The 13,820-nt window shown below is 50.2% G+C and overlaps 1 protein-coding gene across 1 annotated transcript in view; it reads left to right on the forward strand.

Moving 5' to 3' along the window:
* The first annotated feature begins 592 nt into the window (after positions 1 to 592).
* PKDCC (protein kinase domain containing, cytoplasmic) overlaps positions 593 to 13,820 on the forward strand; it is a 30,849-nt gene continuing 17,621 nt past the window's right edge. The window contains exons 1-2 of the mRNA XM_065751300.1: positions 593 to 1,331; positions 11,534 to 11,656. Of these exons, the coding sequence (XP_065607372.1) occupies positions 663 to 1,331; positions 11,534 to 11,656 (792 nt within the window). The 5' untranslated portion in view covers positions 593 to 662. The remainder of the gene's footprint in view (positions 1,332 to 11,533; positions 11,657 to 13,820) is intronic.

The following is a 13,820-nucleotide window of genomic DNA, read 5'->3' on the forward strand; positions in this document are numbered from 1 at the left end:
CCCGGCGATTCGCACCTCCGGCGGCGCGGAGGCTGCGATTAACCGCTCCAACCCGAGCTTGACACGCATCCCCTGCGGTATCGCTCGCCCACGGCCACGCGCGTCCCTCAGGGCCGTGGCACATCCCGGGGCAGCTCCCGCGTCCCCCCGACGGCGGCGCCCCGGCCCCGGCGGAGAGAGAGCGCGGAGCCGCGGTTCCCGTCGGGGGGGAGACACCGCCCGGCAGCTGCGCTCCGCCCCGCCCCGCCCCGCGCCCTCCCCGCTGGGGGGCTCGGCCGAGCCTGGGAGATGTAGTCCCGCTCCCGGGCCAGGCGGCGGCCGGCGGGGCTGCTCCGGGGGACTACGTTTCCCAGGCCCCCCTGCTGCTCGGCCGGAGGGCCGGGTGTCAATCAGGGCGCGTCAGCGAAAGGAGCGAGCCGGGGATCCCCTCCGCCCCCCCGCCCTCCTCCGCTCCCGCTAATAATAAGTGCCGGAGAGCCGGGGAGGCAAGTGTCATGCGGGTGCGCCGTAAGGGGCCGAGGTCCGGCTGAGCGCCCGGCCCCGCTCCGCCGCCGGCGCAGCCTCGCGGGGGTGGGGGGAAAAAAAAAAAGAAAGCGGAAAAGCGGCGAGAGCCGAAACGAGCCCTGCGGCCGGTACCCGGGGAAGGGGCGAGCGAGCGGGCGATGAGGCGCAGGAAGACGGCGGTGGCGGCCGCCGGCTGCCTCTCCCTGCTGCTGGGCACCCTGCTCAACGTGCTCTTCGTGCCCGGCTCCGAGCTCCCCCCGCCGCCTCCTCCGCCGCCCCGCGACGGGGCCCCCCCGTCCCCGCCCGGCGCGCCCCTGGAGCCGCCAGAGGAGGAGGGCGGCGGCGGCGGCGGGCGCGCCGCGTTGGCGCGGCAGCTCCGCGAGCGCTACGAGGAGGTGCTGCGCTACCGGCAGCCGCGGGCGGCGGGGGTGCGCCGGGCGGTGCGGCCGCGGGAGCGGCGCCTGATGGACCTGGCGCCGGCACGCACCTCGGCCGAGCAGCAGCAGCAGCCGCGGGGCCGGGCGGCGGCGGAGCGGGGCCGGGCCTCGGCCGAGCTGGGGCTGGAGCCGCCGCTGCTGGGCTGCCGCGAGCTGCGCGCTGCCGGCGGCGTGCAGTACCTGGGCTCGGGCTACACCAAGGCCGTCTACAAAGCGGTGCTCAACCGCTCGCTGGCCGTGGCGCTGAAGGCGGTGGATTTCGGAGGGCACGACGTCGCTCGCTGCGTGCGGCAGTTCGCGGCGCTCGCAGATTGCTACCGCTTGGCCGCCTACAAGATCGTCAAGGAGATGGTGCTGCTGCGGCGGCTCCGCCACGCCAACGTCCTGCAGGTAGGAGCCGGCGGCCGAGCCGCCCCCGACGTGAGCCGGGAGCGGGGTACAGGAACGGGGCGCTTCGGCCGGGTGGGCGCTGACGGCCCCGAGGCCCGTGCCCCGGGGAGACCGTCCGGTACGCGTCGTGCGGGCGCTGACGGCCCCGAGGGCTGAGCCGTAGAGCGTCGACGCGGTCCTGAGTGGGTTCGTTCGGATGGAAGTGCCGCTGTTTCGTACAGCGCCAACGTTCCGGTAGAGTGAAAACGAAACGCGGGGGAGGCGGTGTTACGATAGGAGGCTTTCAAAACGAATCGAGGAGTTTCGCGTTTCTCCTCCGGTAACAGCGGGAGTGGCAGCGTCAGGTCCCCGCGGTCACGGCTCTGGATTTGTGCGTTCTGCTTAACAACTAGTGTGCGGCTGTGATTCATCCGCGGGAAGGGAGAGATTGAGCTTCCCTCCTGCCTTCCCGTTTCCATTATCTTTCCCCGTGCGCTGAGAGCTGCCATTCCGGTAGCGATGTGTTTCTCTCCTCTGGTTCCCGGTGGATCACCCCGGGTGCAGTAATTCCCGGCACAGCTGGCGGCCGGAGATGAGCACGTCTCGCGACCCGGCCCCGGAGGAGAGGTTGTGTCCCGGGAGCCTCTCAGCCGCTCCGCGGGTGCCGGCGGATGAAGCGCGGTCCTCGCGAGGGTGATCTCAGTGCCGCCCCGTTTAAAAATAGCGCGCTGCTAAATCAGAACCCTCTTTTCAGTTTCTTGACGTTTTCATTACGTTTTCTTTCGGTTGTGCCCCGGCTCCGATAGCCCGAGGAAGCGCACCGGGAGACCGTGACCTTCTCCGTGGGCGCGTTTCATGACGGGGAAGTGCATGGGCGACCGGGGACCTGCCACCCCGGGGAGAGGCTGCAGCCTGACCCGACGGCAGCGTCAGGGCACGGTGGGGCCGGGAAATGGGGGGGAGATGGGCACCGGCGGCCGACGGCAAAGTCAGCGCTGTCTCTAAAATCTCAACAGGGACAGGACCCGTTGGCCTCGATGCTGGAACTCTCTGTTTTCGGTGGAAGCCGGCCCAGGGCGGTATTTGGGCTTAGGAATCACTGTCCGAGCTTTGCGGCCGAGGGAGAGGAAATGGGTTTGAAAGCCAAACCGTCTCCTCCCCTCTTCTCTGGCCCTTGACAGCCGCTTCCATTTCACCTTCGGCAGCCGCACTCCCGCTGCTCGCGGCCGTCGGAGGTATCGCTCCGGTCCGGGTCTGCCGTCTGTTCTCGTCCTCCCGGCAGGGCGGGGACCGGGGCTGCCCCTCGTCTTCCCTCTGCCACCTGCTCGCGGCTCGGGGTGATGAGGTGGCATTGGTGGGGCTGGAAATGAAGTTCGGTGTAGGTTCCGTTCTAGGGAAGGGGGGTTTTCCTGTAAATCTCGGGCAGCTGACAGCCTGAAGTGTAGTTTGTAAGATAACAGACTTGTTCTTTACCGTCTCAGCAGTTCCTGTTCGGGCCTGTCTCTTGTCAAAATCAGCTTTTTTTTTTTTTGTAAATTTTTTTTGCCTTCCCTTAGAATCCACTCCGTTATTGTACGGTATAGGATAGGAAAGGAAAGAGCACTCATAACGCACCCTCCCTTCAAGGCAACGTGCTGACATCTCCACCGTGCCCTCCGCCGGGGCGGGGGCCAGATGGGTCTGCTCCGGCAGATGCGGCCAATCAGCGCTATCACGGAGCAGCGGGGAGAGGAGAGCGGGCCCGTGCTGCTCCGGGCTGCTATCCACCGTGCAGGTGCAGGCAGCGCTGCGGGTGGGTCCGCTGGGGAGCGAGAAGGAGAAGCGGTGCGTTGGGGCTGCTTTTAGAGCCAAAGGCAGAGGGGAATTGGGGCAAGCGGGTCTCTGATGCCAATGGAAGGATTTCGCAGCCCCGCTAATTGCTGTGCAGCCGCTCCCTGGCAGGCGCGGTGCCCGAGCTGTCCCTTTCCCTCCGAGCTGCGGTTTCTTTGCTCGCGGAGCTCCGGTGCCGCTGTGTGAACGCCGCGTGCTCCGCGAGGAAGGTGACTGAGTGCGCTTTAATCCCTCCCCGCCCGTATTTGAGGAATGAAAGAGGATCAAACCACTTGCATTTAATTTCGGGCGGTGGGCACGATTGTAAAGGCACAAAGGCAGCGTTTGATTTGCCGTAATGATGCGATTACGGCCCGACGTATCGCGACCCGCGGTGCTGCCCTCCCTCTTTGGGGCAGCTCTTCGCTCCTTCGCGTTGCTGAAGCAGGGGAGGGAGGTTTGGCACTGCGGACGAGCTCCTGCCCGTGACGGCCATTTATCAGCGCTCACAGCGATTCGTGGCAGAAGGAGCCGTCGCTTTCGTAAAAAAGGCTGATTGATTCTGCTGTTACAGCGATGGTATTTCTTGCTCCTTAAAAAAGCTGACGAGCTCGGCGGTGCGGGGTTTGTTAGCGGACCGTATTTAACTTACCCGATTTGAAATCGGATTTCCTTCTCTTTACAAGTGATAATTACTGACACTTTTACCATGATGGCTTCCCTACAGGTATGCGCAGTGAGGGGGAGAGGGCGCAAGTCTCACTTTTAGCATGAGAATCCAAGCGGTAAAGCTTTGAATGGGGGTTGTGTATTCCAGGTGGAAGCAGACGGTCCTTCCGAGCGTGAAGAAGTCCAATATACAATTAATTTCAGGGCCAGCCTGTTTGCATAGGAGGATCTCTGGAAGGAGCAGTCCTTCCTCGCTCTTGTACTGCCTTCCCAGAAGTGGGGGACGAGCAGACTGTGAAGCCACAGTGGAAGCAGGGGGACCTCTGTGCTGTCAGCAGGTGGGCCGCGGGTGAATGCCCTTTGTGGTGTCCGAGGTGTGGGATGCTGAATGACAAATCTCACTGCCACCGGCAGTTTTTCCACTTTTTTTTTCTTTTTTATAAGAAGCAGTCACTTTGAACTGCTCAACAGGGAGCAGATTGGCCAGATTGGAGCAGATAGGACAGATTGGCTTCGCCCATCTTCAGCCACTGCGTGTGATGCAAGGGTGGACTGGCTCCATCTGCTGAACCGGCAATGAGAGCAGAGGATTTCCAGGCCTTGGGCAGCCTGGAGATGTTCTGCTGCTGGCCCCCTCCTTCCTTCTGGTGAAGGGCTGGAGCTGTGTTGTCCCTTAGTTGCTCCCGCACCACCTTTCACAGGGATGAGGCCTCTGAGGCACTTGGGTGTCTTCTGAGGTCGTTGATGTTGGTGAGTGGGGCGTTGGCAATGGATGCTGGTGGGGTAGAGAGGAAAGCAGGCAGTGCCACCTACTGATGGCTCGGTGGAGACAGCCTGTTGCTGCAGCACGTGTCCCCGCAGCCCCGAGGAGCTTGAGTGGAGTGGAGAAGGGCAGGGAGAGCAGACAGATGTGGTTTGGCGAGGAAAGAAGAATTACACAAAATGCTTCTTTATTGCGAGACTGCTTCCCAAAAGGCCCAGATGTTATCCTACACTTTTAAGAGTGAAGAAAGGATCTGTTAACAAGAACGCCAGAGCTGCTGGAAGCACGGGGCTGATACAATTGCAAACCAGCTCTGTCACCGTAAGGCAAGCCCTACATCTTGATGCTCCAGTTGCCAGAACCCAGCTTTTCCCATTGAATTGCATGGGATGTTCAGCTTGCAAAGCTGTTGGCAAGGAGAGATTTCCATAAGGCAAGAGCACGTGCCTCCAAATTAGCGAAAAGTACTGCATCCTCCTTACTCTTGAAGGCTGCTTTCATAAAACTAATCCCAATCAGTTGTTGAATGATTTCTATGATTGCCTCTCTGTTTTATGTGCCATGTAAACCATTCCAGAAGCCTCTGGTTTGAATTTCTGCCTCCTTTATGGGAGCTGCTGACTTGCAGCCTCCTCCAGATTCCTTCGGAGAGCCTGGCACTGCTCCTTCCTGTGATGGGGCAGGAATATGGGTGGGCAGCACTGGGTTTCCCTCGCTGGTTGTTCAAGGAAGCAGGGAATGCCATGCCATCCTCTGACCAGCTGGGCTTGGAAGCCAGTTCTGACCAGGGTGACGACATGTGAATTGTAAGGGAAATTTGTGGGTTTGGGGTTTTTTTCAGTCCTTACTCCCAAAGACAGGGTGGCTGGGTAAGTTTGGTATTCACCTTTTCCACTGTAGACGGCAAGACAAGGTGTAGGAGGTATGAATAACTTTTTCATCACACTCATCTGAACCTGTGATTTGGGTAGGATGCACTGAATATGAATACTTTATATCATTTTTTGACAATTTTGGAGCAATGTATTTTGGACAGATTTTTTTTTTTTGAATAAGTAGCTGCTACCCCAGGCTCCTCAAGTTGATGAAGTACACAGTGGTGTGACTCAGGTGTCTAAGAAGGGAGAATTACGCAGACGGATCCAATAGATATCCCAGCAGGTCAGACTTTTCTGAGCATGCAGCACACAGAGACTGTTTGATAGTTTTGTAATGCAAAATATTGTCATAATAAGGGTTAAACTTCTGGGGCAGCGGATCTGAATGCAGCCGCTGTGGATGGAGGTCAGGGCAGATTCTGGTCTGGCTATTTACAAGATAATGAACTGTGCCTCCAGTGATACCAGCGCCTTCCCATTGAGGTCCTGGCTGGATGAGTGATCTATTTGTCCGCACGGGAAGGCTTTACAAGAGTAGACTACTTGTGTGACTAAATATTTGCAGGGTTAGGCCTTGAGCTTGTGCAGTGCAATGCAAATTCAGAGTGCTGTAAATGTTTTCAGAAGAAGAATTTTCCACTTCAGAGTGTAAGGAAAGCAGGGCAAGTAAACGGGAGATAACGTTACTAAGTCCTAAGATTATAGCCAATGTAATATATGTCAGATGAGCAGGCGTATAAAGATATGTATACACACATGCTGATAAAATGGAGATATCTGTGGATATGCTGCTAGGTGTATGTAATATCTGTGTATTTCTAAATAATGCATTCCAGTTTTTCTGTGAATATACTTCCATGTTTAGTAACAGAACCCAGTATGAGGTCGCAGTACCTTCCAGCTCTTCTGAGTTCAGTGCTATTAATAATATCACATTTATAAATAAAAGCCTGGGCAGAGCTGTGGAAGTTCAATTACTGTGTGAATTCCCTCTCCTTGCTGTTGGTTCCAGTGCTCGGTGGCAGCGGCAGCAGCAATTCTGCCTCACTGCTCTCAGCGTGCAGCTTAGGGCCTGGTCCTGGGTGCTGCTGAGCCCTTACAGTCTGAATGCCTTTTCCAGAGAAGCTCAGAGCTCTGTGGGGTTTGATTTCTCCATTTTGATGAGGAAAATTAATTCACTTTTCATGCACAGTCTCTTTATGTTCTGTAGCAGCAAAGCTGATGTCAGATTGATCTTTATATTGAAGTTGAACCTTTCAGGGAACTCGTCCTTTTTCCAGGGAGAGATTGCAGGTTGGCAGATGCTTTTGAGCTGAGCAGCAGTGGCGATAAATAAGCATACTTATTTAACAATAATGAAAATAGTGTGTATGTATAACAGAAACACATTCATATATGTAGTCACCCCAAGGGTGGAATGTGACGTGCACAAAAATATATATGTATATACTTACGTATGTATGTATACAATCAGCAATAGGAAAACATTTAAAACTTGGGAGATCAGTAGGTCTTGGTGAGATGTAACTCTTTCAGATCGTGTATGTGTAAATCCTGTGTCGTGCTGTTTGTTTGGGGTCTACCTGGGAGTGACAGGTGGGTTCAAGCATTGGTAGTGTTGAAAGGATTATGGTGGCTTTGATAACAGTGAGGCAGCACAAGCTTCTGAAATGTGCCTTCCTGGTTTTGACATGCAGCAGCCCAAACAAACAGCTTAGCAAGATGCTACCGGTGTCACGGGAGTTCCTTTACTTCCCCTTGGCCCCAAGTCACTGCAGAATATAGTTTTGATGCAACCAGTTTTGATGAGGTAACTATGTAATTGTACTTCTCCTGTAAGTTTGGGCAAACCCTTCTTGTAAGAGAGGAGAATGGAGTCTGCGGACATTGCTAGTGTAATGTCATCGTGTGACTGCAGGAAGGAGGGTCCTCTAGGTTGGGAAGCGAGTTAGGAAGTTGGGAAAATCTCCTGTTCAATAAGGGACCGTGGGATCAATTTCCAGCTTTTGTGGACATAAAAAAATAAATAAAAGTCTGAGATACATGAGCATGAAGGGCTGAAAACCAGGAAGGCATAGGGAAAGCTTCGCAGCATGTTGTGGTTTTTAGTGAAACTGCATAAACTGCATGATGCTTGGGGGAGAGGGGCACAGCTTACTGACTTGGGGGAGTGGGGCCCTGCAGGCTGGTGGCTGCTGGCCTCTGTCCTGGTGGGTGCCTTGGGTCCCTGAGATGGAGCTCTGCCCCAGGATTTATTTTTCTGGAAGAAAGAGAAAAAAAAAAACAACAGGGAGTATGCCCAGCTGATGTGGGAGGGCCTGCTGTTTGCATATCCTTGCCCTGCTGATGACAGCTTAATAAGCTCCTTTATTTTGTGTTTTTATTCAGTAAGCTTGTCGTCTTTTGTGCAGGGTCTGACCTCTGCTTTCACTCTCCCCTTGGCTTGTCCAGGAGCGTTCCTCTGTCCTATAGGTTGTAGGGCTATGGAGGGAGCGGGCCTGGTTCCTTGTAGCCGTGCTGCTGTTGGGGGATGCCCTGCTGTGGGGTCGGTGAGCACAGAGCAGTGCAGGGCTGAGCCTTTATGAGTGAGGAAACCCAAACAGTCCAGAGTGAATTCAGTAAACAGGGCTGCTGTAAATGAGTTACGACGCACGATGTGAGAACAGCTAAACATTTCGTAGCTGGCTTCCATTTTTCTAAACAGAAAGCGAGGCATCCTGGTTGTGTGACTGTTTGCTATTAGATTCTACACAAAAATATATCGGGGTGGCATTTAACTGCAGTGACTGGGTATATCAAAAAGATGTGGGTTGTATTTCTTTCCACTCATTTAATTGGAACCATGTTGAAAAAGCGTATGAAAACCATCATTCTTTAATATATCCAAAGCATAGCTTTGCGATGCTGGGGCTGATGTCCGGCCCCAGCAGGACAGGATTTTGGATAGAGGAGGCATTTTGGATCATGTTCTACTTTCAGCCAGATTCAGTTTCCCTGGGTTATTATTTTTCTTTTCATGATGTGCATCCAACTGTCTGTTTCTTACCTCGCTGTCTGGGAGTATGAGCTGATTTGTCTCCTTTCAGACCTTAAATGCAGAGGCCTAATAAAAAGGGGGAAGGAATAAAATGTTTTGCGTAATGCCTCTGTGCGTATTAGTAAGGCAGTTATGAAATGAAAGGGCCGAGAGTTACTGTCTCAGAGTATTTTGCTTTGATTATATGTTCTGTATTTGGTAGCACCTGCATCCTGGGTGTTGGTTATCAGGAGGGGATGAACGTAACCATTTCAGACACTTAACTGGCTGTTGGGACATGCCCAGTTTGTAATGAGGATAATTGCACATACAAATACTGCCATGTAATTGCATGTACATTTTTGCATTTAGTTTCATGACTTCATTTAGAAAAGCATAAACGCGGCCCAATAAATCCTTTATATCCCAAACTTCTGTGCTTTTATGACTCCATATAATTATGTAATAGCACCGCATCTGGAGAAGTTTCACTGAAGTTATAAAGAACTCAGGTTAGATTATGTATTTTTTGAGTTAGACCTACATGAACTTGCTCAGCACTGTGCTTAGCTGGTATCACTGACAAATTCAGTGGTACTCATCAACGAAAATATCCTTTGGAGAATAAGGAACCCAGAATGGATCAAATTCATTTCAGCTTCTGCAGTGACTGAAGTGATGAGATGAGCAATTAAATAGTAAAACGTACCCCAAAGGCTCAGATGCTCAGGCAGCAAAGACTTTTGCCAAGGTACCAGTTGATTGCTCAAATAGAATTGCTACTTAAAAGTTCCAGTTCTCTGAGAACTGAAATTCTGCTATGACAACTCATGGATCAAGGTAAAATAGATTCAAGTAGGCTCTGTAATTCATTTCTACTTTGGTGTTCAACAGCACATAAATAAGACTGATTTATCAGTATTTTGTGTGTGGATGCGTGTGTATTCCATTTTATAATCAAATTAATGTCTAATTGTTATTTCAATTCTTGGAACAGTTTTTACAAATATGAGACTGTTTAAGGAGCGTTCTCTGTTGCTGCAACTCAGCACTTACTGTGAGAGTGTTTCCCAGTCTCTGTCCCTTTTCACTTCCCCAAGGGTGTTTTTCCCCAGTGAGTAACAGTGGGCACTACAGACAAGTACTGAACTCAGGGTGGAGGAGCAGGGGTTTGATCCCGCTGCTCTCAGATGATGTTTTCCTGTCTGTCCTCACCCAGGAGAGAGGTGAAATACCCAGTATAAATTGCAGACTTCAGCTCACGATCCCTCCACGCTAGAAATTTTGGCTTTCTCTAAACACCGATAGACAGTACACTAAATATTTTCATTGAGCTTCCTTCTTAGTTTTGTTCAGAAGGTTTAAGCAGTTGTGTGTTGATGTGACCATCCATGATAGCTCGCTGAACACGCACTTCTAACTTCTGTGAACATCAGCACAAAACCAGTGTCAGAGGTACCCAAGTCCCATCCGAATGGCTCTGGCTTAAGGAGTTATTGCTGCCGTGGCTGCGAGGGGGAAGGTCTGCTTTCCCATTTCAACTGTTCCAGTCACCATCCATCCCAAACTCTCCGTTGTGCATCTGTGCCAAGATCTTTTTGGCGCATCTTAGAATAAAATCTTCTAGCTCTTTTTTGTTTAGGTTAATGTCTGTGTTTAAGCTGTTGTTTTGAAATGCAATGCCATCTTTACACCAAAAAGAAAAAATGTTTACTTCGCTTGCTTTTTTGGAATGCTTTTTTTCATTGAAATGCTGACAGCTCCAGTTGGAGCTAGCAGCCTGGTTCTGAACAAGCCACATATTTGCTCACTTTGCCCTGCCCTTTGCTTTTCTGGCTGCGAGGGTCACGAGCTGTAGGAGCGTCCTTCATACCCAGACCTGCTCGTGGCCGCAGCTGTCGGTGACTGCTCTTGCTTTTCTGGCTCTTGGCTTTCATGGTGGATGAGCCTGACTTCTGTGGGGCTGTACCGTGTTCACCAGCACGGGGCTGACCCTCATCAGCTTCACTGAGCTCTGCGTAGCTAAAAGGGGTTTGGAAAAAAAAATTGGATTACTCTCAGAAAGCAGAGATGAATAGAACCAGGGCGCTTTCTGAAGCTGCTTTTATTTATTTTTTTACTTCCCTCCCCCCTCCGCCCTTTTATTGTAAGGTTTATTTGACTGGGGGCAGAGATTACATTTAATTTTATTTCATGTGCGTGCTGTTCTGGCTGGGAAGTTGCAATCAGATCCTTATCAGGCTCCTTTAAACTGCCTCTGCCAGGGCTTGGCACTCTGTGTATAAAGCCTGTCCCTGTAGCTGTGTCGGACATTGTCCCGCTCCATATAAAGCAAGCTGGCTCTTCCTCACAGCCCTTAAATATTCTTCTTGGGCAGTTATTTGTGCAAGTGGAAATTAATCACACAGATGTCCTTGGAAAGCAAATGCAAGAAGGAGCTGGAGCATGGCCGAAATTACCATTTAAATTCTTTCAAATTGAAGAATCTATTGGCAGATAATATTTTGAAATATTTGTCCTTCTTTAATGGTACTGCGTAGGAAAGTCCATCAAGTAGAGCAAGAAGCAATTTCTGGCTGGCAGGAGATAAGTTCTGGTATTTCAATTGCATTTCAAGTTGTATTTTGCTGAAATGCATGGTGGTTGCACAAATAGCAGCCCCGTGGAAATGTCATTAAAAGGTTTTGTGATGTTTTTTAAGCAGTATTACTTAGGGAAATTTTAAGGAAATCAATTTTATTTAGCTAGGTGTTGTGTTGACTAAGCTGATTTTCTGATGAAGTTCTGTTTCTGCATTCGTGGATGTTTTAGGTTTTTTTCTTAAATGTCTGTTATGAAATCGTGCACGGCCGCTTTATTTGCCTGATGCAGTGTGACACCCATAGGGGCTGTGTGGCTGCTTTAGGAGCTTCCTTTGGGGCTTTCAAGGGACTGTTCCTCAAATGAGGGGATACGAAAGCTGCTGGGGAGGTCTTCAAGGCAATTAAATGCTTCGTAAGAAATGTTTACTTTGCACCTTGTCCTCCGAGAAACGTGAAAGCATGCCAAGGTGCGTTACGCTGATGCTGCCTGGTGATTTTTTTTTCAGCTCTATGGCTATTGTTACCAAGATAGCAATGACATCCCAGACACGCTGACGGCCATCACTGAACTAGGCTCACCTTTAGAGATGATTCAGCTTTTACAGACTTCCTGGGAAGACAGATTTCGAGTAAGTAACAACTGTTTGAAAGGGACATTCAGGAGAGCGATGAACAAGAAAAAACAGCATGCATGAAACAGGTTTTGTACAGTGTGCTATAGTTCACATTTGTTAATCACAAGCAAAGCAAATGTTTACATCTTGGTTTAGAAGCAGAGTTTAACACTCAATTTCTGCAGCGTTTAATATGCTGCGCTGTTTTGTCAGTGTTACCTAATTGTAGCTGGTTTGTATGCTTTTATATCATGTCTGCAAAAGTTTCACTTGTTAAAGCTCAGGGCTTTTGGCGTAATGATCTGCAACTGGAATTTAAACTATAGAAGGATGTTACTTTTCTATCCTGATCGTTTTCCTAGGTTGGTTTTATAATCGTTTTCTTCCACTTCCTGTTCTGCTCATTTTTTACAGGGGGGAATGAAAGCAATGTACACAAATCTGAAAGGCGGCTTGTCCAGTGCACTGGCAATTTACCAGGAGCACGAAGGTCACACTTAATTTGTCCAAAATGAAGCCAGACTGCAGCAATGCTTTGATCAAGACAGTGCTGTCTCAGTCAGTGTACACTGGGCTGTCTAGTCGACTGAGGTTAACTCCTCAAGACATTTCAAGGCAGCAACAGTTTTCATCTAAAACACTTTGGGCTGTATGGTTTCATCTGTACCCAAGAATTGAAGTGCCCCTGACTGAGCTCAGAGACTCTGTGGTTTGCTGCAGCCTATGTGTGTACTATTAACACTTGGTGCTCTCAAGGCTGGGTGACTGTGTGTGAGATGTCGATCAGGTAGGGTCCTATGGCCATGCTGCCTTCTGAATTGTGTTGGGGAGCAATGAGAGCTCAGCTTCAGCTCCTTTCTCCTGAAAGAAATACGTTTATAATAAATGGTGGAGATGCTTGTCACAGCACCATGAAGGCAGAAGCTGTCTTTGTCTCATCTCATCCACAGAGTGCCAATAATGGTATCTGCATACCCAGTCAATTAACAAGAGATATGTTAGATGATGGATAATGAATTGGGAAATTTCCCTTAGTATGGATATTTCTGAGTGAGCAGTTAACAAGGAGAGGTAAAGGAGAGTTGTCTTACATAATTTCATGCATGGTAGCTTGTCTAGGACTCAACTAGCACAGAGAAGAAAGAGGAAACAAAAGCATATATTGATGTGTGAGCCGTTCAAGAAACATGTAGGTGCAGCAGCTGAGGGACACAGGTTGTTGGGCATAGGAGGGATGGGTTAGTGGCTGGACTAGATGATCTTAGTGGTCTTTTCCAGCCTTAACGATTCTATGACGTTTTGGTGACCCAGTTCCGAAAACGACTAAATGCATAGCTTGGCTGTTCCTGCAAATAATTTCTTTGTGTTGGACTGTGAAGCAAGCTTCCTCTCCAGGGCAACACTACTCCAGTCAGCAAGGTGTGATACAGAGCAAAGCCTTCACTGTTATACTCTAGGCTTTTGTTGTACATGGGTTTTCACGCCCCAGACTCATTGTAGGTATGCAGGACATCAGTCCATAGAGACTCATGGAGGTTGCCAGTGTGGGAGCAGCATCTTTTGGGTTTGAGAAAGGGCAGTGATATCAGACATACAAAATACAGACAACCTGTATTTTTATCCAAACTAAGTTCAGTTTTGTTGGCAGTTGAAGATAAGTGTATTATAGGTTGGTTTTGACTAATATCATCTATTTCAGGATAGTGCATGCAGGAATTCAGTGTACTTTGTGAGGGAGGAAAGGAGGGTCAGCTCTGGCGTCCCATCGCTGTGTCTGTGTTCATTCACAGGACAGCCATTGCCATGTAAACTTTGGTATCACTTAAGTAGGATAAACGTTCTAGCCCGGTCAAGCAAGGAGGTGATTACAGAAGTGGGGGATAGTCCTAATGTCTCTCAGACATGCGGTCTGTGAAGTACAGCTCCAGACATGCTCAGCCTCTGCTTTCTTATGAAGTACGTGTTTAAGTGCTCCCCTGGGCATGTTGTTTATGCTCTGAGATCGAATTTTGATTTGACTGCTTCAATATATGTGACGTTAACAGTGTATGTTAACAAAAAACAAAATTATATATATAAACAACAAAAACCTTGCTAGTCTGAATAAGACCTGTTATTAGTTTAATACATAGGATAAAAATTCCAGTACTTAACTGTTTATATTAATGCTACTTTTGCA

This window comes from Cyrtonyx montezumae, unplaced genomic scaffold (genome assembly GCF_038088225.1).
Source record: "Cyrtonyx montezumae isolate F1298 unplaced genomic scaffold, pur_monq_1.0 scaffold_0, whole genome shotgun sequence".
In the NCBI taxonomy this organism is placed as follows: domain Eukaryota; kingdom Metazoa; phylum Chordata; class Aves; order Galliformes; family Odontophoridae; genus Cyrtonyx; species Cyrtonyx montezumae.